This window comes from Mus caroli, unplaced genomic scaffold (genome assembly GCF_978045245.1).
Source record: "Mus caroli unplaced genomic scaffold, Mus_caroli_1 scaffold_16, whole genome shotgun sequence".
Lineage (NCBI taxonomy): Eukaryota > Metazoa > Chordata > Mammalia > Rodentia > Muridae > Mus > Mus caroli.
This window is the reverse complement of record NW_028227271.1, coordinates 13,714,256-13,739,487: the sequence shown is the minus strand read 5'-3', so window position 1 is coordinate 13,739,487 and position 25,232 is coordinate 13,714,256. Positions and strand designations below refer to the sequence as shown.

At 38.9% G+C, this 25,232-nt stretch overlaps 1 protein-coding gene across 5 annotated transcripts in view; it reads right to left on the bottom strand.

Annotated features, from left to right (window-relative positions):
- Nucleotides 1–239: 239 nt before the first annotated feature.
- Nucleotides 240–25,232, bottom strand: part of Cpne8 (copine 8) — a 193,788-nt gene continuing 168,795 nt past the window's right edge. For all 5 annotated transcript variants that reach the window (XM_021183655.3, XM_029469851.2, XM_029469850.2 and 2 more), the window contains 5 exons: nt 21,456–21,583; nt 13,274–13,376; nt 11,737–11,794; nt 8,891–8,964; nt 240–706 (listed from right to left, as the gene is read on the bottom strand). In XM_021183655.3, the coding sequence (XP_021039314.1) occupies nt 518–706; nt 8,891–8,964; nt 11,737–11,794; nt 13,274–13,376; nt 21,456–21,583 (552 nt within the window). In that variant the 3' untranslated portion in view covers nt 240–517. The remainder of the gene's footprint in view (nt 707–8,890; nt 8,965–11,736; nt 11,795–13,273; nt 13,377–21,455; nt 21,584–25,232) is intronic.

The window sequence follows — 25,232 nt, the reverse complement described above, 5'->3', positions numbered from 1 at the left end:
GAGATATTGCTCCTGTGATTATAGCTATTGCAATTTAGAAGACAAAGGATTCAATATTTAAAACTTACTCTTAAGAACAGTTATAAAAGTATTGAAATTTAAAAAGTACTAACGTGTAAACATCGACACAGAGACTGCTGGCCTATATATGTAGCAGTCAAGGACAACATTTGTGTTAAAAATGTAGCTTGTGCTTTTTCCCAATAATACATTGGAAATTTACTATTCCGTCGAGAACAAAAAAAAAAAAAACAAAAATATTCAAAAATTAGAGAAGACATCTCTACTTTGCTTCAAGCATCTTAAACAATTTCCCGGTTGCTCATGCAACAACCCTATTTACAGTTTTGGTTTAGGAAGAGAAGTAATTTTGGATCCAAGAAAGCACATTTTCCAGGACTGCTGAAACCAAACTGAGAAAGTGTCTCATTCCCTGGTTCAAAGCAGAGCACCAGGATCAAAGCACAGGCTTCGCAGTTCCGACTGGCGTGTGAGGGACATCAGCATCTGGGCGTGGTCATATTTGCGTCTGCAGCACGTGTGTAGGAGGGGTGTACGGCGGGGGCGCGGGTGATGGCTTGATTCCTCTGGCTCTCATGTAGGAAAGGAACTGCTCGGGAATCTCAGCTAAGACATCTTTGGCCAGTCTCGCCATGCTGAGTATGTGGTTTCCACTTCTGTCAATATAATCCCTGAATGGCACAAACTAGAACAGAGGGGAAAAAAATTTACTCCACAACCTTCATTCAGCTATTAATGTGACAGATACAAGATCAGCACATACAATTTTTTAAAAATATTTCATTTTTATGAGTGGTTTTCGAGACAGGATCTCACTATGTCGCCTAAATATGGCTTCAAATTCTTGATCATGTCCTGGTGCTTCAGACAGTATTGGGATATCAGGTGTGCATTACCACCCCTGGCTTACATTCAGTTTCAGCAGCCAACTTGACTCAACCTAGAGCTATCTGAGGGAGTCTCAGATGAAGGATTTCCCAAATAAGATTGGCCCTCGGCCATGTCTGTAAAGGAATTTCTTGATTGATGATGAATGTGGATGGACCCATCCCGCTGTGGGCGGTACCATTCATTCCTAGGCTGTAGGGGAAAGCTAACTGAGTGACCCCCAACACTGAGCCAGCAGGCAGAATCCCTACTTGGATTCCTTGCCCGGCTTCCATCAGTGATGAAAGTGACCTAAACTATAAGCCAAATGCATCCTCTCCTCCTCATACTTGCTTTTTGTCTGAGTATTTTGTCATAGCAACAAGGAGAATCACAAATGCCCCGAGTAACAGTACGAATGATACACATCCTACCTTTAAAATATATTTGTCACTACAGCTGACTATTACAGCAATCATTATCTCATCTTCATAATGTGTGCTTTAGCAAAGGGGATGCAATTCTCTCCCTGTTGGCTCTTGTGTCATTCTTTGGGGGTACTTCCTAACTGATGCCCAACACCAGGGGGCATTTAACCTTTATGGATCTTATTTTCCTGTCAAGTTGTGTTAGTACATGCTTAATACAGTTTTGATATAAAAGTTAATTAATGTAGAACATGGAACAAATCTTATACCTTTCCACATAGAAAATAGCTCGCATGATTAAGGAGTCCTAAACACGGTATTTTTAATTGTTATGAGAACATCACACCAGGACTATTAAACAGGAAAAACACATAGTACCTATGATGGGAACTTGGATCCCTGTACACAGAGGCAGTATATGTTTGCTATATATGTGTTATTTGGGAAAGCAAAAGATCTCAGCGTGAGAAGTTGGAATCGTTCTTATTGAAATGCTATAATTATTTTCATATTTAAAGGTCGCTGCTTTGCCTTTATCTAGCAATTACACAGCGGTCTTTATCAGCTCTTCCCCATGTGCTCTGCCAAGAGACTGTCTGGGTCCATTGTCATTTGGAACAGTAACTTAGTTAATAAACACAGCATTGCTGAGCATAACAGTTCAATTTCTCTATAAGGAATAATTCTTGAAGCAACTTGGAAACGATTGAAATAATTCAGGATGTGGCTAGTTTATAAGCACATTAATCATTCGGCCTTGAAATAAAATGAAGAGGGAAGACATTAATTTAGGATATAGAATAATTTCTGCATATAGTATTTGAAAGTTTATATAAATGTATTTCTTCCAGAGACACCAAGAACATTCCTTTTTCATATTGTAATGTAACTGTGACAAACTTATTGTGAAAACTTGCTTTGCGTGGAAGCTGTTATTCAAAATGTACTTTAAGAATACGACTGTTATTTGTACACTTAAAACAATCCAGCTGCTACAAAGAAAGCAAGTTAAACTTATAGGAAACTAAAGAGCAGGTGTAATTTTGATGGGAGTGAAGATAATCACTTTTACTCTGCTCCTCCAAACCTCTTCCTCAGCTGTCAGACATGTGATAGACAGAAGGGAATCGCTCACCCCGGAAGGCTAAGCCAGGACAGGAGAGAGCTCACAGTGGGTACAACCTTCTTCAGGTCGGGGAGAATGGGAGGGCATGACTTTTGCAAAGTCACATCACTTCACTAAAGGCAAAATGATGGTGTAAACAAAAACTTAAAGGTGTAAAAAACAACGTTAGCTCTGTTTTTTTCTTTCATTTAATCTAAATCAATAATTCACAGAATTTAATTTTTTAATTAAAAAAGTTTTAAGCTTTTTAGCAAGCACTGTAAGATAGATTTCTTTCTTTCTTTCTGTCTTTCTCTTCCCCCCCCTCTCTCTGCATCTCTCTCTCTCTCCCTTTAAAGATAAAAATATGTTTTCATTGGCATGGGCTTTCTTGTGCACGCTCTATTTGTTATGTATGTATAGCTATGCATGCAACTTAATTCACCACATGCTCTATTGGTATTGTCTTTCTATTTCTATTTTATTGAAAATGTACTCCCCCCCCCATACAATGTATCCTGATTGCTGGGTTCTCTCTCTCTCTCTGCTCCTCCTCCACCACCACCCCCCCCATTCCTCCTTACCTCCCCTCATGAACTTAGAGACTGCTGACATATGCACGGGCTTGCACGGGTCAACACCAGGTGGTGTCCTAGAGCAGAAAGAAGCCGTGGACAAAGGCTTCCATCCTTAATCTAGAAGCTATCCTTAACTGATAACCTCGCAAACAAAAATATTGTCTTCCCCGAGGGAGTCTCATTGGGAAAACAAAATATGCTTAAGAATGGGCTGTGTGCCCAGCAATAGATGGCCCACAGAAAATGGGCTCAAAGGTATCTTTGCTGGTTCTTTGTTTCATAATATTATGTCGGTGCTTTTTTCTTTTAATTTTATCCTTTTAATTTTTATAATCACACACACACACACACACACACCCCTCTACAGGTCCTTTCCATATGTATTTTGACTTCCAGTTTTGTGTTTTCCTGAGCATGCAAACAAACGGTTTTGTGTGTCTTATACCAGCTTCTTCTGTATTTTCTTAGGCTCTTTTACTTCAGCTTCTTTTTGAGAGTCTTGTTCTATTCTAGAACTATCAGAATAATAAAATCACCATACCTAGAGTTCTTCTTCTCTTCTGTGCCTGTTGATATACAATGAATAAAACAACAACCAAATAAACCTAGGATGCTTATCCCTGGAGGAGGTATCCATCACTTCTAACTCTTTGACATGCCACCTGAGCCCCAGCGGAGAGCCCTATCAGAGAAAGTCAATGTTACCAACAGGTTTTTACTCATAACAGAAGTATGTTGAGAGTAGGGCAAAAGTATGAGAACTTTCTACTTGCTAATCCTGAATTATCTAAGTGTTTCCCCAAAGGGCATCTGTTCTCAGTCTTGTGGCCAGGTACACTATCAGCCAGCAGGGAAATGCCAACAACTCCCCACTGTCACTACCTCTTGTCAAATCAACTTGACAGTTCTCAGGGCAAAATATCCTTTAGCTGTTTTGCACCTATCCTCCTACCCTGACAATTTACCACTCAGATCACCCTCTCTTCTGTTATTTAATCTCTCATTTCTGAACACTGCAGCGAGGGACATTTGGTTAAAAAAAATAATAAAGCAAATAATAAAGCAAAAAAAAAAAAAAAAACCAGTCCCCACATATGGTGAAGGCGCTCTGTCATCTCTGAACTCGGACTCCTTTTTTTTTTTTAATTAGGTATTTTCCTCATTTACATTTCCAATGCTATCCCAAAAGTCCCCCATACCCTCTCCCCCCCAACTCCCCTACCCATCCACTCCCACTTTTTGGCCCTGGCATCCCCCTGTACTGGGGCATATAAAGTTTGCAAGTCCAATGGGCCTCTCTTTCCAGTGATGGCCAACTAGGCCATCTTTTGATACATATGCAGCTAGAGTCAAGAGCTCCGGGGTACTGGTTAGTTCATATTGTTGTTCCACCTATAGCATTGCAGATCCCTTTAGCTCCTTGGGTACTTTCTCTAGCTCCTCCATTGGGGGCCCTGTGATCCATCCAATAGTTGACTGTGAGCATCCACTTCTGTGTTTGCTAGGCCCCGGCATAGTCTCACAAGAGACAGCTATATCAGGGTCCTTTCAGCAAAATCTTGCTAGTGTATGCAATGATGTCAGCGTTTGGAGGCTGATTATGGGATGGATCCCTGGATATGGCAGTCTCTAGATGGTCCATCAGGCAGCACTATCCATAGTGTGCTGACTTAACCTAGTAATAGCGAACACAGGGGACGTATTCTGCTCAGTATGTGTGGAGTTCCACGTCTTCCTTTCAACTCTTCCCCTATGTAGTGGCTCCAGAGTAAAGGGACATTCTTTATGGCCGCTCTGATGGATGGTTTTGTCTGTCTATCTATGAAAACAAATTTGTGTTCGGGCAAATTGGCTTTTAGTTACTGTCTACTCAATTGTGTTTGATTTCTCTACAGTGCAGAACTCCATTAGTGAGTTTTCAAGTCTAAGACTTCAAGGCTATTATGTTCCTTTTAATGGAAAATATAATTTAAATTTTTTTCAAAGGAAATGATAGGCTGGCCAGCAGTTGCATGTAGCCAAGAAGAATAGCACTGCATTAAATGCAAGGGCCAAGCCGTAGCACAACAAGCACCCTTTGCATATACTGACCTATGGAAATAAGCACCATAGGAACTCATCTTGAAAATACAAGATTGAGTCTTCTGGTAAATGGGATATAATTATACATAAGACAGTCAAATCAAAGGATAGCTACTATAAAATAAAGACACACAAAATGTCTTCCCATCACATGGTGCCAGTATGGTTACTGACAAGTACATGCACTGCTATCAGTGCACTGGTACTGAGCCATGAGATGTTTTCTGCTAAGGGAATAAATGTCCTATCTTGTTTAATTTCGCAGGGGCTTTATCGTTATTTTGATTTGACTGAAGAGGAAGCTGAAGCTTAGAAAGCTTAACTTAGCAAGGCCGAATCACAGTGGCCAGCACCAGTCATTGTTAGCTCTGACTCTCACATGTCATGTTCTATAGTTATGTGGAAAGATAGCTGATCATCTTTAGAATTTTAAACTTATGTAGAGAGATATATTATAATAGAAGGCAAGCCTCGGAATCAGAACTTGATTTATTAGCCAAAATAACTGTGGGGCTTACTTAACTCTCCCTCTTGGATCATAGTTGTTTTATATGGAAGGGAGTGGAGTGAAAGAAAGTGGGAGGGACACAATTCAAGGCAGAGGACTTCTGCCTGCACCAGTGAAAAGTGACCCAGGTAAATGACAAGGTAGACTAGAAGGAAGCACTGGGAAAATATGTACTGCAATGACAGATAGAATGTGGTTTTGAGTGTGTTTAGCAAAAGAGGAAAACTGAGGTCAGGCTGTGGAGCTGTTTATGTGGCTCAGATGACCTGTGAAGAGTTGTCTAAGACATTTTAGGACTGTGTCTAGTTCCTGGCTTTCACTTCTCATTAGCTGGGGATTACGGGCAAGAAATAACTGAACTGAGATTTACTTAAAAAAAAAAAAAACAGTAATCAAGTGTCTGTCATAATGTTAACTAAGGGGTCAATGATGAAATGCTGCGGGTCTTAGCCTGCCTAGCACACAGAGCATGTAACAGACTCAGATATCATTCTGTGCAAATGCAGAAGCTGCATATTAACTAACAATGTAAGAAAAGCTCAAACTACTAACCCCAGCTTCCAGCGGAATGTCACCTACATCCTGTAAGACACAGCTTTCAATTTCCCAACCTGGGGAAACCTGAGGATTTATTAGTAACATAGCTGATAACTTGATTAGCTAAAGAGTAAAAGGGATTGCGAGAAAACCAGAGCCTACACAGCACTTAATTTGTCTTCTGATGCTATTTTACTGGCTTGTCGGACTTGTGGTTTTTTTTTTTTGTTGTTGTTGTTGTTGTTGTTTTTGAACAATGGAAGATACAAAATACTATCCTACTGTCTGCAACGCCGAAGGATAAGTAACTAATGTTAGTAACTAATCTACAAATATTTCAGCAGAGCATGAAGACCTTTGATGGCAGACCCCTAATGTGATTCAAAGTGGTAAGGAGAGATGACTCATGGGTATGATGGGAATGTACATGGCCACGTTGCTCACATCTTACAAGGATGAATTTAGGAACTTCTCTGTGAAATTAGAAGAGTATATAAAGCCCCTCCTTATTCAGAGATGTAAGAAAGGATGTGCCCCCCCCAGTGGGGGGGGAGGCTCCTAATTCCGTGGTACATGTCAATTTCTTGTTTAGTATCTCTAAGACTCCTTCATCCTTACGATAGGGGTTTAATGTGGCAAATCTTGAGTGTTTCCCTGTCTCTCCAAGGTGTGTTTGATTGAATTCTCTGGAAATCCCAGTGCCACAGGCATGATAGACTTGCCTCAGAAACTAGGACTTTCAAGAAGAGGATATTTCTCTATATACGGTAACTTGTATTTGAGTGAACTTAGGCCAATGGGACACAGAGTATTATGCGTGCTACAACCTCAGAGAAGATCAAAGACAAAAAAGCTTGGACTCGGCAGACAACAGAAGAGCTTAGAAGAGCAGCTTTCATGGACCCTTGGGCCCCAATCTCAGTCAGTATATGTCCCCTTGCCATCAGTCTATTGAGAGACACGGCAGTTCTTATTTTCACAAATGTCAATAGGTATGGTTTTGTGGTAACAGCATAATGTAATGGTCCTTTAAAAAGAAGTTTTGGTGAGGTGAGCAACCTTGATTCCTCAGGGATAATGCTGTGTTGCTTCTCTTAAGCATTCATTTGGATGGAACAAGCTATGAGATTCCCTTGTTGATTTTATAAAGAAGCATTGTCATGGCAACAGAGCACATCCTGAAGTCCTTCGCAGATAAGTTTCCCTTCAGTGATTTGATTTTTTTTTTTTTTTTGGAAAGTGTAGGCTGGACATTATGTGGAGCTCTTAGGTAAAGTAAAATAACTTGGACCCATAATTATGATGATGAGGTTAAGGCGAATAATTATGTGTCTAATTTTGGAGATGAGCACCATGATCCACTTAAATAGATGGCATCCCCACGGCCTCTTCCTGAGGTACTTTGGGCTGGATCATCTACTATATGTGTTTGTGCTTTTTACATTATGCCTTGTAGAGAAGTTTAAATCATATTTATTCATCTCTTAGAACAATAATTGTGAAATCGTCTCTCTGTTAAGATGTAATTTTATTGATTTCGGAGGAGTAATTTAAAATCCTTTTGGTATTGGTATTTCAAATTAGTATTGCTAATAATTAGTATTATTATTATTTCATTATTGTATTGCTGGAAATCAAGCTCAATAGAGTTTAGCACGCAAGTCCTCTATCACAGAGAGACAGCATGGTCCTTTTACTTATCAACTTATGGCATTTTTTCTCTCCATAGTCATCCTAAATTTAGTTGGTACTCCTGGATGGACTTCAGGGACATAATTTATGTAGATTGTCTTGCTTCACTTCACAAGGCAGCTTATCTCTCAGAACATAGAAACTTAGTTTGCCCAAGTTATCACAAGTTAGAATTTGCACCCAATTCTGTAGGGTGCCAAATTCTTCTTCTTTTTTTTTTTTTTTTCTTTTTTACAGTAGTTACATTAGCAGTAAGTATACAGGAAATTATTTAGAAATAATACTGATGCCCATTGTTTGTGCCCATAAAATGTGTATATCACATCCTTAAATGGTACTGAGACTTTTAACTGTTGGCTACTCAAAAAGGTATATATCACAAAATTCCTCCTCTTTTGCATCTTAAGAGATGCACACTCTTAAGTAAAAGCATGCATAAATTTGGTTGAATTAAATTCCTTCTTTCAGTGACAGTTTTTAACTGATTGTTTTTTTCTTCTTACTTCCCAATCAGCAGGCAGTATTTAGTATTTTTTTCTCCAACATTTTTTTTTCATGTAAAATTTGTAGATTATATATCATTTGTATGCCATGTGTCATAAATACATTTATGTTCAGCTCATTTTTATATATAGTTTTAACACACACATTTTCATTTTTCCAACCATAATCTGAGAAAATTCTAACAATGGCTATAATTTTTAAATGTTTTATGAAACAGTTTATTTTTGCATATATCATGTTTTTAAATGGTCCATCTACGCGAAGACGAATATATTTATAGCTTCCTGTTTTACTAAAGACCATGACGAAAATTTCTCGTAAAAGTAGATTAGGAAAAGATAATTATTGATACCTGTACTCTACAAATAGTGAGCCTGAGACAAAGGAAAGAGCAATTTTACTTAAGTGAAAAGCACTGGTTATTTAACGTATACCTCATAGAGAAGGAACCAACTCAACTAACAGAAGCCAGCACACCTAATTGCAATTCCTGTTGCTTCTTTATATATCAGGTAGACATGGGTTCTTCACAACCAAGGAGACCAATAATGTTTATTTAAGTTCTTACCTGTACAATATCTCTTTCAGCATATTTCCCTCTGGAGGAAACTCTTACATCATCTCCATCCAATTCAACCATTGCTTGAAAAAGAAATACAGTCATTAATTGAATACAATGTAGTAAAGTAGAACCATGTAAACTAGGAAATCACTATATATGTGTGCAATAGCGCACCCCATGAAGTTAACAGGGAAGTGGCTGCAATCTTCATTTTTTTTTTTAACAGTTTTCTCCAAACAGCCAGATGTCATGGCCTCTGGAAGTGAGAGGAGTCAGTGCATTGGGGAGCACTCTCTGATCCTGTCTTCCCATCCTGCTTACCATCCTACAGAATCTAAACATGGGTTTGTGCCTAAATGACTGAATGGGCTTGTGGTGCTGATCCATCCATTTTAATGTTTTTCTAATTTAAGAAACAGCCACGATTATGATCTTCACATTGAACCTCATTCTTGCTGACATTTCAAGCCCACACTGCCCAGGGTTTACTTTATAGATAACTGCAAAAGAAAAAAGTGGCATTTATTCGGGTCCCGACTAAAATATGGTTTGTGTGAAGGACAATAATTCTGTTAGTTGAGAAATGATTTCAACGTTGGCTGCCACAGCTGGTATTCACAAACACTGTCCAAAGAGAGCAGCTGCTGGTGTCTGATGCTGCAATTATAAACATTTCCCAGAGTTTATTAAGTTGGATGTGAGAATTCTCTAAATAATTAATTGTATGAGTGAACTGGCTTGAGCTTAAAGTGTAATTCTATTACTGAAAGTTCATTTTGCCCACACAGAACAATCAGCAGACTCCAAAGAGGCCCCTCAAATTAGGGCGCCACTCAGTTAGAACCCCATCCTCAATGGCACTCTTTGCTCCAGTCCCTGCAATGAATTTAGGTTGGAAAACATTGTTTTCAGTTTGTCTTTTTACATAATGTTTATGAGTCAATGTTTTGGCTGAAGCCTTACTAGTAATTATGATTAACAGATTTGCCTGTATACATAGTATATTCCTTAATTTTCTAAAAGGTGTGTTCTACCAACAATATGGCCAGTGCCTTATTCCTAGGTATGCTCTTTAAAAACAGTTGGCCAGGCAATGTCTCGATCTCACTGAAACTTTTTCCATGCTAAAATAGAAACTAGGTGTTTCGGGACCCCAACTCCATACTGATATTTTTCAGAGAATAATGGCACTCTGATTTCTATGAGTTGGGAGAGTCTAGCAAGAAGCCACGCTCCTTTTCTGTCTACAGACTTCTCTCATGCATCCTTGAGGCACTACGACTACTCCCCAGAATGTTGCTGGACTCCAAGGGACATCTGCCTCTCAGAGCAGGGACGGCTTGTCTCTGAGGAAATACAGTGTTTCAGGGCAGTTAATGCTCCAAAGAAACTTAGCAGGGAAGCTTAGGAAGAGAGTCGGAGCCATCAAACGATGGCAAGTCTGTTCTTATCTACAGGTTGAAATGTATTCTTTAACCGGTTGGTCTGACTAATTCCTCTGTATTTTCCTTTAGTTAGTTCTGGAGATCGAGTAGAGAAGTGATGACTTAGCACTTCCCGGTCCCCTACAAATTTACTGGGATCAAATAGGGACAAGAAGTAGCTTTGGATTTGGAGTGAGGGTAGTGCCCAAGTACTACTGTGCCAATCTACAGGAAAGGACATGGACAGAAATTGAAACCAGCAAGGGCCAGTGGCTTTGCATGCTTGTATCAGTGGAGTTAGGGTCCTGCAACACCTAGTTTCTATTTTAGCATGAAAAATGTTTCAATGAGATCGAGACATTGCTTGGCCAACTGTTTTTAACAAAAGCTGACCAATGAGACCTCCATCAGGTCTGGCAGACTGCCACGTACCCGTGAGTGGTAGATACACCATTACAAGACTGAGCAACACATGCCAGAGGAGAACCTGTCCGCTATTTTAGCTTGCAGTTGGTGGATATTGGGAATCACAATCTGCCATCACTGGCCAATGCAGATTATCATGAGTCAAAGCATGAAGACGATGTCATAGCCTTTGCAACTCTAAAGAGGCCGTGCATGTCTAGTCAGATGTGAATGACCAGAGCAAAAAGTAGCAGACCCAGCAGCAGTCAGGACTAAAAGACTTGGGCTTTAGAAATAGGAAGACCAAGTCTCAAGCTAAATAAGTGGCCACTCTTAGTAAATATAACTAACCATATAGATGCTAATGCTGCCGACCAATTACAGTTCCATAGTGTCCCCTAAAGGGAATTAGCCAGGTGACCAGTAACAAACCATCTTTAGAGATGTTTGCTCAGGTCACTAGTTACAGAAAAGGCTGTAGCTTAACTGGCCTTTGAAAGGCTGAGCCTCAGCCAGCTTGTCCAGTATCCGTCCATATAATCAAATCACTGCTTCTGGACGGTTCTCTCCCATGGTGGATTGCTTTGTTTATAAAGATAATTCTATCAACTAGCCAGAGGCTGGAATCACATTCAATTAGCATATTGTGCGCATGTTAATATTTCTGCTTGCAACATAACGATTCATTAATTTATCACTGTTCTTTAAAGGCTGTCGACACTTTGCCCACGAAATGTGCTTCCCCAGAGTGCTCTTTGCCTTAGGAACCAAATCTCAATTTATTACTCTGTCAGTCTCACATAGGATTTTGAGGTACAAACTCTGATAAAAGGCCAGAGGTGAATGTTCAATTAATGTATAAACGAGAGAGGGTTGTCTTACCCAATGGCAGTTCTTAATTCGAGTTGAGCTATATTTATACCTAAAAGAACATTCTATATAAATGCAGTCACACTCTTTTACACAGGTCAAGCTGACAGAAGTGTAATGGTACAAGAATACCACTGAAATCTTGCTACTTACCATCAAATTCTGCAGGTCCCACACCTACTATTATTATTGACATGGGAAGCTTTGAGGCCTTTAGGAGGAAAGCCACAATTAGATTTTAATTAAGACATTTAGTTCTTAAGAAAAAAAGAAAAACGTGTATAAACATGTCTGCGGACTTCTGAATCTGGCTAATTTTACTTTTTATTTGCAAGTCCTTGAAGTACTAATATTTTATTTTTAAAAGAACTTAAAAAAAGAAAATCATCTCCTGATTTTCTGACATTTTCACAGATGTTCATTAAGACAGTTCTTAATGACACATTCAAATTGTTATCCGAAGTAATTATCATAGTGAGTTATTATCAGAACTAACTCTTACAGTGAATTAGCAAGTGCAAACAAACAGTAACTAAGCTATGTCGAACAGTACTCATTCACGCATTAAAGATCTATGAACTGTTGAGCCGGAGTATTTGATGTTGCCACATGGTTTTCATCATATAAAGTACTTAAATTATATTCTGTTTGAGGTCGTGAGATGGGGCTGGAGAGATGGCTCAGTCGTAAAGGCTCTTACTCCAGAACCTGATGGGTTGATGAACCCAGGGACTCATGAGAGAAGGAGAGGACTGACTTCTTCAAGTTGCCCTCTAACCTCCTGTCCATACACATACGCATATACAAAAATAAATACATATAAATGTTATTCTTAAAAAAATTCAACAGTTAGAATCAGTAACAGAAGCACAGTGCACTCAGGGGGACCACCTCGTGCTGGAAAGTCGATGAACTACAGACAACTCTCTCTTAGTGCTGTGCCTCTTTTTAGCTAATTATGAGTTATTTAAGTCAGTATACTAAAGTGCAAACTTATAGTACTAACTAGAAAGGAAACAGAAAATTCATCATAAGCATAGGCAAAAAAAGTATTCCCTAACGTGTACTCATGTAGAAAAATACTTAATATTTTTCTCCTACTAAATAACTAATACTATATTTCCCCATTACTAAAACTGTGAGGCCTGACAGGCAGTCACCTATCCAAATCATTTCTAATTAAATATGACTCTATTCCAAACAATGCCAATCTAAGGCATAGAAAAGATTGGCAAACGGATATAATTTAGCACTAAGATCTGTCATCTGGTAAGCATAGAGTTTATACCTAATTTTCAAAAGAAGATGATAGCATCACTAATAAACAAAACACAACTGGGATTGTGATGCACAGGATGACATTAAACCAAGTGTAGAAGGAAAGATTGTCATCATTTTCACGGAGCCGGAATGTTAAGACATGATAGGTCCTAGTCTTAAGAGTGTATATGAGTACAAACCAGGCTATTGCTTAAAAACCAAGTAATCTTATCAGTGAAGGTAACCTCTGCTCTCTGGTCCTCATGCAGCACTGGTATAAATGTGGGATTGTTTCTGGATAAGTTAAGAATGGCATCATTGGCAATGCTGTGGCCATTCTGTTTCTCCATGACGTCAACTAAAATAGATTCCACTCTCAACCCACGTGATACTGTGCTGTCGTGAAGCCAGATACCCTGGCCCTACTCACATTAACTATGGATTCTTTAGTTTGAGCCATATCTGAGATGACGCCGTCCGTCACAATGAGAAGCACAAAGTACTGGGAGCCATCTTTTACAGAGGATGCATATCTGAAAAACAACAGGAAGGTAAGAACAGCACTTGGAACATGAGGACCTCCAGGTGTGCATGGCATGGCCAAACCAGCATTCTACTAATGACGAAACATTTACGGCATACGCCGGAAGCCTCTGATATACAAACTTAAGTACATAGTTTTCTGTAATGACTAACCTGATTAACTGTAGTGTTGGTGCCTGCCAGGACACAGAAATATTTAGCCACCTTAGAAGTGGTTTCATTAACAAAGTTTACCAGAATGGACTTTTTTCTTTTCTTTTCTTTTCTTTTCTTTTCTTTTCTTTTCTTTTCTTTTCTTTTCTTTTCTTTTCTTTTCTTTTCTTTTCTTTTCTTTTCTTTCTTTCTTCCTTTCTCTCTCTCTTTCTTTCTTTTCTTCCTTCCTTCCTTCCTTCCTTCCTTCCTTCCTTCCTTCCTTCCTTCCTTCCTTCCTTCTCTCTCTTTTTTAAAAGTAAGATTTGAATATAGGTTTTAAAAAGACATATTCTGGCCGGGTGTGGTGGCGCACACCTTTAATCCCAGCACTCAGGAGGCAGAGGCAGGCAGATTTCTGAGTTCAAGGCCAACCTGGTCTACAAAGTGAGTTCCAGGACAGCTAAGGCTATACAGAGAAACTCTGTCTCGAACAAAACAAAACAAACAAACAAAAAAGACATATTCTGACAGCAATTCATAATGTTTAAGCTCTTGGATAATTAAGACATCAGAACTTGATTTTCTTGAAACTTGTCACAGGAAATTTATTATGTTAGTATCTGTTATTACATGTATAAATTATAAGCATGGTACTCAGTATATAACAGCACTTTGTAGATTAAGCAATGGTTAAATTATTAATTTGAACTGCACAAAGGTAATGGTATGTATCACTACAATGAATATATTAAATGTCATGGACATGTACCCACTGTAACAATCCTTTTATATGTTACAGAGCCTTCACTCAATAAAAAGTCAAATAGAAAATATATCCACAGTTCTAAGTGTACATGTGTGCACAAGTGTGTGTTATATATATGTACATATATATGTATACACACATATGTATATGTGAGTGTGTATAGATGTGTGCATGTGTCTAAGTGTGCATAGTGGAATACCTGTGCTGACTCTCTCACTGGCCTAGAGCTAGCCACATAAACTAGTTCATGTCCAGTAATAAGTGAGTCTTACATAGCTCATAGGAGACAGGGAAGAAAACAAGATGACCTTGGTCTGTGTCTCTAGAAAAATTAACCAGACTACAGAGAAAATGATTTAAAAATTATGTTGAGTGGGAAATTGATCCTACCATGAAGGACCATAACTGATCCTGCTTGAGCATCTTGAGAGGAAACAACATGTCATATTGGAGTCGATTCGGTAGAATATTTACAGGTTTCTTAGGTACAAATAAAACTAGTCTGTACTCATGTTATTGATAAGATTAATGTTGACAGGGCTTATTTGCTGACACTTGTGGAAGCCACTGACCACGAACATCAAGGATTCCACATCAGTACAATCGATGGGGAACAACCCCAAAACAGAGAAACACATTATCCTTTCTACTTAAAAACAAAAACAATAATTAAAAAAAAAAAAACCTGCCATCTTACAGTTTCCAGCTGGAATTCAGTATTTAATATCTGAACAGTCATATCTTTAATAAAAAGAAAAAAGCACCTATTACCAACTCTAATTCAATGAGGAATTTTAACATTTTGTGTGATTAATGTGAGACGTGACGTAGAGGAAATAGTAATAGGAAAGCATGCAGAAGCACACTACGTTCTATTTTAGACAAATGAAAGCCACTGAAAATGGAACATTTCTAGCCCATTAGAGAAGTGAGGTTTTGTGAATGTAAACCCCCACTCTGAATGGCTTAGCAGGCTTAATCTTCCTCAGCAGAGAGGCTGTGCTCACAGCATGTAAAGACAGGGAGAGGGGGACAGAGACTGAAGCAGATCACAGCAAACCTAAAATGTCTCTATCGCTTGTCATTCATCTTAAAATTCATTGAAAATTAGCTGTTCATAACACTTAGGAAATTTTAACACTTCATAATGAATGCTATAAAAGTATGTGTATGTTTTGGAAGGCTTGATATAGTTAAGGTTATTATAAATTGCATCTTATGTAAGAGCTGACCAATTTATTCAAGTGCTTCATTAGACTATTAATTGAAAATTAATGTTTTGAAACCACTCTGTTTCTGTTATTTGCATCTTTTATTTGGAGAGTAAGTCTAAATTTCAGACAAAAATCATTCTCGTCCTACCAACCTTTTTAATTTAGCCTCTTTGTAAAAATATTAAATACTTAGGATAAAAGCAATTAATATGTTACAGGGGTATGAAGAAGAAAGGTTTTGGTGGGCCACACTCCAGGCTCCTTTCAGGAAGCAACAAGGAGATCAAATTATATTACAGAAGTTTTCGTCCTAATGGAGCCTTCAGTGAACTGGATAATTAAAACTCTTATTAAAGCCATATCACTACCTGTTCTGGACTACAGCCAATCTATAATTTATATGTTAATACTACTAGGATACATCTGAGAGAAAAATTAACTTTGTCAGAATTGCAGGATTTAAATATATTCATCTGAAGTTTCTCTCCTGGTTCCTAGTGCATTTTACATAAAAGTTTAGAAATGGCTCACTCAGACTTGTGAAATATTCTAGCTTTTCATTAGCGCACAGGAACACAGCAGGCATGAAGAAAAGATAAGAGATTCACTCGGGCGTTTTTCATTTAAATAATTAGATTATCATTCTTACAATTGATTGTGCCTCTTTCTTTCTTTCTTTCTTTCTTTCTTTCTTTCTTTCTTTCTTTCTTTCTTTCTTTCTTTCTTTCTCTCTCTATTTATTTTTTGTTTTTGAGATAGGGTTTCTCTGTATAGCCCTGGCTGTCCTGGAACTCACTCTTGTAGCCCAGGCTGGCCTCGAACTCAGGAAATCCACCTGCCTTTGCCTCCCAAGTGCTGGGATTAATACTGAGTAAAGGCAGACACACATTTAAACATTTCATCCATAAAATGAGAAAATTCTATGTTACAAAGTTGCCACCCAAAGTTCCTCTGTGAGGAAGTGAGCAAGAGACCCTACAAAAATGGGGAGGTTTGTTTTATTTCCACCTGTGTTTACTCTTTGTATTGTCTGTCTGTCTATCTATCTATCTATCTATCTATCTATCTATCTATCTAATGTGTATGGATGTTTTGCCTGTATGTGTATCTATGCACTGATACCAAAAATGGGCATCATCCCTATTGGGACTAGTGTTAGAAATGGTTGTGAGTTATCATGTACACGATAGGCATCAAACCCACATCTTCTGGAAGAGCAGTCAGCATTCTAACCACTGCCTCTCCAACCCTCTGCATGTTTTTAACCTCTGTGGCAGAGATTAAAGTCAAAGGTACAAGGTATAGTAATATGACTTTGGGCTTGGTTATTATGGTTATTGGGTCTTAGCCCACATAAATGGTCACTTTACACATGTATGTTGTATCCACCAAGAGGTGGGGGGGGGCAAGAATAGAAGCAGTGCTGATACCTCCTGGAGCTACGGCAAAGACCAAGAATAAATCCATGCTAAGGCACAGAGATTATTGCCAGAGATGTCATCCCCAACAATGACTCCCGATTCATGATCTCTGATTTCACTGTCTAGTCACACAGATGGAAGGGATCAAACATAATGCACTTCTCAAATGATTCTGAGATTAATTACAGAAACCTCAAAATTAAAATTTCAGTGTCGAACAAGTTAAAAATAATTTTAACTGGTTATCTAGATCCTGCAATGTTCTCACTGTTCAATACAAACAAGCAAACAAACAAACAAACAAACAAACAGCAAGATGCCAAATTGAAAATGGAGCAGAGTTACACTAATATTCACTATGAACAAGTGTGGGGAACATGGCTGACCATGATGTCCAGCAATGACAGCAGCTCTCAGTGAGGGAAACAGGGCTAGACTAGTCGGTGGTAGCTAGACAATGGGACCTTCTGAGGTCAGGCTAAGGTGCTTTTATGTAGATGAACATAAGGCATCCAGAGATGCAGAGATGCATTTTTATGGTGTTTGTGACTTCCTTGAACCATACTGAGTAAAATCCTCCGGGTCTGCACAAAATTGGAAACAGGGCGTGTGAAGCACCCACATGAATACAGAACCACAAATGCTGTGAATTTGATTTCTTTGTGTTTTTCTATTTCAGGTTTTTTGACAACCCATTATTATCACAGAGGCACTTTGATACCTCGAAATCAGTCAAAAACTGAGCAAGTATACAAAACTGCTAATCCTCAAAAAGAATTAAAAATGCCAATAGATATTTATAATAAACAGCCAAGCTGTCGCTCATCCAGGAAACACACTCTTGAAGAATACAACAAACAAACACACAAGAAATGGATATGTATTTGCTCTGACTTAGGTACAAATAGGCTTTCATGGTGACATCTGATACTAGCATATCAGAAATCAGCTAGTGGGCATTTTCCAGAGATATGATGTGATGGGTCTCCATTGGCTTCGAATTTGTTATATGCACCTGAGACTTATCTAAGCCTTCAGAACAACTGCTTCCTCTTCCAAGAGATAAGATTAAATGCACGTACCCCAAACCTGGTTTATGGAGTGCTGGGGATATACATAGAGCTTCATGTATATTAGACAAGCACTCTAGCATCTGAGTCCACTCCTGCCACCAGTTAGCACTTGCTGAGTGTTAATTTCTTATATGGGATGCTGGTGCTGTCTACTGCTGAAATGTATTCACTAGAGAAGACATCTTCAAGAACCTGTATATGAACAGATTTGTTTTGTTTTGTTTTGTTTTGTTTTGTTTTGTTTTGTTTTGTTTTGTTTTGTTTTGTTTCGAGACAGGGTTTCTCTGTGTAGCCCTGGCTGTCCTGGAACTCACTCTGTAGACCAGGCCTCGAACTCAAAAATCCACCTGCCCCTGCCTCCCAAGTGCTGGAATTAATGGCGTGCTCCACCACTGCCCAGCTACATGAACAGATCTTATGCATATGTTAACCATGCTGATGTTTTGAAACAAAGAAACAAATAGTTTTGTCCTTCAGCAGATGACATTTTAAGACAATGATTTTTGATCAGCCATAAATTACCTACCTTAATAAAATATTAGAACTAAAATTAAACGTAATTTTAAAGTTAAAGAAAATGGGAAAAGCATTTATTTAAGGTATTTATATTAAAAGGTAGTGAGATAGAACTTCCCATTGCCCAGGAAAGAAAGGCCATAAAACTGCAGCTTTCACTGCTCTCTCGCATTTTAGGTATAATAATAAATTATTATTAGATCATGGCTTTGTTTGTTAATAAAGGAGCTGAAACCTTTAGCTAAGAATAACTTCTATATTTGGGATTTGAAAAGTGTCAAGCAACACATAGACATGGTAACAGCTTGATGTAGAGACTGTACATTCGTTGTTTTATTGTGTTTAATTTAATTGATCTCATTTTGTTCCGCATGTGTGTGGTTGTTTGTGTGAGTGAGTGAGGTGCGCTCACCTTTGGAAGTGAACGGGAGGCCAGGGACTGATGTCTGGTGTCATCTTCAACCATTTGGCTCATGTATATTTTGACACAGAATCTCTCACTGAGCCTAGAGTTCACTGGATTCGTTAGGATGATGGCCAATGAATTCCAAGCATCCTTTAGTCTCTCCATCCCTCCCTGGCACTTGGTTTGCAGACATGATCATGGTTCTAGAGGTCAGCATTCAGAACCACATGCAGGCGAGGCAAAGCACTTTATATCTCCCTAGTCCAATGTTGTGCTTCGTATAGAAATGGAGAAGCATATAAATTTTTTTCTATCTAAATTTAACTTTTATATTACTGGGATAAAAAAACACAAAAGTGATTCATAAGTACTGATTAGCATATTTATAACTAGGCATGAATCCATATAAAATAAATTCTATCATTCTTCTGTGTTTCTTTTATTAAAAACTGATATGCATGGTAGTGTTAGGGAATTAATTAAAACTCTTTCATCAATATGTTTTTGATCCTGTTTTTCTTGGCAGCCATCAATCCACTAGAATGATCTAAAATGAAACATTTCTCCTATAGGCAAGTTAATTATAAATTTCAAACTATAAATAATGACCAAATAGTTGATTGAGGCATGAATGACTTGGGAACAGAATGGGGGAACCACAGTCTTTCTTTTTTTGGAGAAAATGGGGGGCGGGGCAGGAATTAAGTGCCATTTCATTAAAACTCAGTGTTTGTTGTTAGGAACAGATAAGGTTGAAATGCAGAAGGCTTACTTTAACAGAAATCATTGAAGGGAGTGTTTGAGAAGTTGAACACAAGAGTCACCATGGAGACGTGACCGCATCCATCTCTTGTTACTCCAGGGTCAACCCTGACTGCTGAGATACACTTCGTGTATTTTTCTACATCCCATGTAATGTAAAGTGGAACACACTAGTTTTCTGGTCACATGGAATGGGGATGGCAGTGGAAAACCAAGTGGTCAGAGAATATTTAGGGATTTGTACAGCGACACCTAATTCATTTACGTGCTAATGGAACATCGATATGTATAAATAGAGTTTATGTTTTAACATTTTTTCCCCCAGAAAGGGCAGTCTGAGTCATGAGCAAATTCTTCTTTCGGCAGCGTGTACTATATACCAGCAGAGTTCTGGGAATTTATAAAATTAGCTTCTACATTAACATCAGAGAGGTTGAAAGAACATGCCCCCTATACACCAGAAAGAAAGTGCTTCACTTGCCTTAATGGGATTGTCTCACTATTTTTATGCCACCTCAGGACGTGACATTGATATGAATAAGTTAGACATTTTAAGATCGCCATCAAATGTGTTTGCGCTCACAAATTATTTTCAAAGAAAACACTTTCTTTGGTTGGAAAGGACAGGTCCTAATATAACCTGGTGCATGCTTCTCCTGAGGTGACAGAGGAAGGGGCATGGGGGAAGGGGGGAGGGATAGGGGAATAGTGGGGTAGGATCAGGCAGGATCAGGCGAGAGACAGGAGAGCAGTTTAGAGGGTCAAGAGAGTAAGTGCAAATATGTAGCTGCAAGAGGTGGGGGATGGGAAGTTCCAGAAACTTTGGATAAGGGAGGCTCCAAGAGTCAATGCAGGTGACCTTTGCAGAAATTCACAACAGTGGGGATGTGGAACCCAAAGAGACCACCTCCAGTAGCTAGACAGGACTCATAGTGGAGGAATGGGGACACCAACCCACCTACAAGACTTTTGACCCAAAATTGGTCCTGCCTAAAAGAAATCAGGGAAAAAGATGGAACAGAGACAGAAGGGATGGCAGACCAGTTGACTGGCCCATCCTATCAGCAGGCACCAATCCCTCACACTATTAATGATGCTATGCTGTGCTTGCAGACAGGAGCCTAGCATAGCAGCCCTCTGAGAGGCTCTACCCAGCAGATGACTGAGACAGACGCAGATATCCACAGACAAACACTGGACAGAGGTTGAGGACTCTTGGGGAAGAGTTAGGGGAAGAATCAAAGGCCCTTGAGGAGATGGCAACCTCATAGGAAGACAGTGTCAATTAACCAGTATTCCTGGGAACTCCCAAAGACAGAGCCACCAACCAAAGGGCGTACACAGGCTTGGTCCGAGGCCCCTGACACATATGAAGCAGAGGGTTGGCATGCATGTCCTCAGTAGAAAAGAATGTGCCTAATCCTGCAAAATCTTGATGCCCTAGGATGGGAGGATATGGGGGAAGGCTGCCCTGTCAGTGGGGAAGGGGACAAGAGATTGGGAGAAGAAACTTTGAGACAGGGGACCAAGAGGGAGTGGCAACATTTAGAATGTAAACAAATAGACAAATAATTAAAAAATAAGCTGATGTAAAGTTCTCTGTAAAGCATTGTTGATTCCTTGGTGGTGACCACCCTGCATCTACTTCTTAACTTTCTTAGAGGCGATGAGCAGTAGACCTGTGGGTCCTGGAATTTTGATGCAGGGATAGGGTAGTTTCAGAACAATCTAGTATATCAGCCTGCACTAGCACAAATGCCCGCCCTGCTCTCTACTTACCTTGCTACGTGGTTTATTACAGGAGCAAAGTTGGTTGGCCCATACAACTGGACAGACTTCAGACTTCTATAGTAAGCTTCCATGACACCTTCAATGCCGTCACAGTAAGGATTCTGAGGGTTGCCATTCTTGTAGAAAGTAAAAAAGCAAAAACAACAACAACAAAACAATTAGTCTACACAAAAACCAGCTAAAAAGATAGATTAATACACGATGGCACGCAGAAAACAATTTGAACTTAAAAGTTTTATAATAACAACCCTACACACTGATGAATTCACTAGTCAACAATAGATATTATGCAGATCACAATATTATGATCTAAAAATGTGTGTGTGTGTATATATATGTATATATATATATATATATATATATATATATATATATATATGTATGTATATATATATATATATATATATAATTTGAGGAGAGGATGTAAAAATTCAAAATGACCTGAAAAGCACATTAGACATTTTAAAATCAAAGGCATCTCAAATTCCACATAAGTTTGTGTACATATAGAGACTTTATTTAAAATCTATAAAGGAGAAAATGAAAGATAATTGCATTTATCTCTGGGTGGTTAGGTATGTAGTGCTTTTTTTACTCCATATCCTTAACATAGTCTACATTTTCCCAATTTAATATAGGTACTAATCGGGTATTACAGTCCGAAAAAAAGTAAATGTTATCAATTTGGTTTCACTTGAAATATATTTGCTATGTATACAGTTTGCAGGCCACAGCTGCCTTACTATGCCTAGTGGAAGGGTCATAAGAAATATAACTTGAAGTGAGAAATAGAAAAACAAGAGAAAGATTCAAAGAGGATATCCATGTAGTTCAAGTGAATGGAGCTGGTTAGTAGCAAGTCCTTATTCTGGGAACAGTGTTGGCATGGAGACCACATTCTTTCTTTCTCACATCACCCATGCCCAGGTACTGTCAAGATTAATTCCTGGTCCACATTTCACAAGTTATTCAAGTAAGACCCTGTTAATTACTGATTTATCTACTGGGTTGTTTCTAGTGCTTTGCCTATTGAGGTTTGGTCTTTTGCTATGTATTGTAATGCTAAGTACAGTGCCCCAAAACCTGGGTGTCCCAGAGACGAGAGAGTCGCAAGTGACGCTATGTGACTGTGCCCCCAAGTTATTTTTGATTGGTGAATAAAGATGCTGAAAGCCACCAATAGCTGGGCAGAAGAGGTATAGGCAGGGTTTAGGGTTCCCAGGTTTGGGGTCAGAACCAAAAGGGGTTGATGAAGGTGAATGGAAGAGGAAGCTACCACAGGTTAGGTGAGCCATGAAAACATGGCCATATGGGTAGGCTAAAAGCAGCCCATAGGAAACATGGCACATTATATAATGGAATGATTGGCTGGGAAATAGACATAATAGCATAGGGAATACATACCTGCCCAGCTCTTGTGCTAATTAACGCTTATTGTAAATATAAAGGTTGTGTGTGCCTTTTAACTGGGGTAGAAATTCCAGATTGGGGTTAAAAATTTCTACAGCATTTACTCCTTTCTATCTTGGCATCAAACAGAAATCTTCATCGTCTCCTCTATTTATGGGAATTCCAGAGAAGCTCAGGTAAGCTGTTCTATAGCAGGAGAGTGCATGATGTTGTGCCAGGTGAAGATGCTAGTGTGACTTATTCAAAAGCCTGATGTGAGCTAAAGTACAAAGCCCATGAATGTGCCATAGGGTTGTTTCCAATGGTATGGCAGCCAACTTCCCCAGAATGACTAAACAAAGAGAGCAGCACAAGGTCTCAGTAGCTTCAGCATGGTCTCTCCTCTACCCTATCTGCTAAGACTGAGGCACAAAGAGCAGTCTTCTCAAGTAAGGACAATTTAGCTTCACCTTTGGAAGTAGGCTACACATAAAATTATAGATAAATGCAAAGACATAAGGAGCATAATTTTAAACATCAATGATTTAAACATATTTAAGTATCAGCAATTCTAGTATTCATATTTCTTCATAGAAAGTCACAATAACTGGTCATTTACAACGGAAGCTTATTGAATTCTATATTCTGAAAGGTTGGAGTATAAAACTTTAACAGATAAAATGCTCAGTAATGTGCTATTATACTTAACACATAAAGACATGGACATACTGGGTTGTTAGTTCATCCGAGGTCACATAACGCAAGTGAGGTATAAACCGTGACTCTAGAAGTCTGACTTGAGGACTTGATCCCTTAATCCCTTCATGTCACCATTTATGACAACAGCCAATGCTTCGGAAAGACAGGGAGCTTAGAAACTAAGCCAGATGTGATTAACACCTTCAATCTTGTTGTTTATGAACAAGGGATTTATTCTCACTCTTCCCTATCGGTTTTATATATTTTTAAAATATTTTCATTAATTAACACATACAGTATTTTAAAACTGTGATGGTTTGATATAAATGTCCCCACAGGCTCATATGTTCAAATTCTCAGTCTCCTGTTGGTGGTGCTGTTTGGGTAGGCTTAGGAGATATGGTGAAAGTATGTTACTAGAGGAAGGCTTTGAGGTTTAAAAGCCACATGCTAGTCTCTGCTTTCTGTTTATAGTTTAAGATGGGAGCTGCCCTGGCATGATGCCTGCCTGTTGCCATGCCTCCCCACCATGATAGTAATTGACTCCTATCCCTCTCGAACTGTAAGCCCCCAACAAATCTTTTTATCTCCAACTTGCCTCGATCATAGTGCCTTTTCACAGAACCAGAAAAATGATCAATATGAAAATGAAAAACAAGCAAACAAAACTAATTTAAAAACACCATCCAGAAAAACCAAATGCTACACACTCTTTCCAATATGGAGAACCTGCCTTTGACTCTTTAACATGTTTTTAGTTTTTATTTATTTATTTATTTATTTATTTATTTATTTATTTCAGAGAGTGCAAACACAATCTCCCACTACTATCTGGCTATGAACTCTGCAAGCTATAGTAACAACTGGCCTGATAAGCTATACCCATTGATGTAATAGTGGTATTACACTTATGGATGTAACCACCTGCTTTTAGATTGGTTATAAGGGCTGATCTACAGGAGGGAACTTCACACCTGCTACTACGTACCTCATCCATAACATGGAAAGGTCACAAGCCCTTGAAGAGAGCTTACTACTGTTATTTGGTTAAATAGACATGATACAAAATTTCCTTCTAAATATTTATCTTTATACCCACAAACTAGTACAGCTCTTCAGCCCTCAGCAGAGAAGCTTCTCTCTGCCCCCCTTTACCTCCCCTCCCCCTCCCCAGCTCCACACTGGATAGTAGTTGATACAGGGAGTGACTACTGGTCCAAATGCAGAGAATAAGTAACTGGAGATGGCTTAGTCCTAAGTGAGACATTTATATCAAATATCCTTCCCCAGAGTCTAAGGTAACCACACAGAATAGGGGTTGAAAGATTGTAAGAGCCAGAGGTTGGGGGTGGGAGGGAGGACTTCTTCAAGATAGTATTCTCTGAATGTAACAGGACCACTCTACACTCCTGAAATCACAGCAGCTGTAATTGCCAGCACAAGACCTTCACAAGCCCAAGCCTGTCAACATTCCAGCATGGATGACAAAGAGACCACAAAAGTCACCGAGGAGCTATTGGCAGCTGATGGCTGCTGAGGGAGGAATAGTCAGTTTTCCTCAGTGTTGAGAGGGGCATGTTGATATGGGGGATGTTGAAGAGGTGAGCGGGTGTGGATATAATAACATATATCGTATACATGTATTTAAATATCAAGGAACAAATGAAAAGATTATAG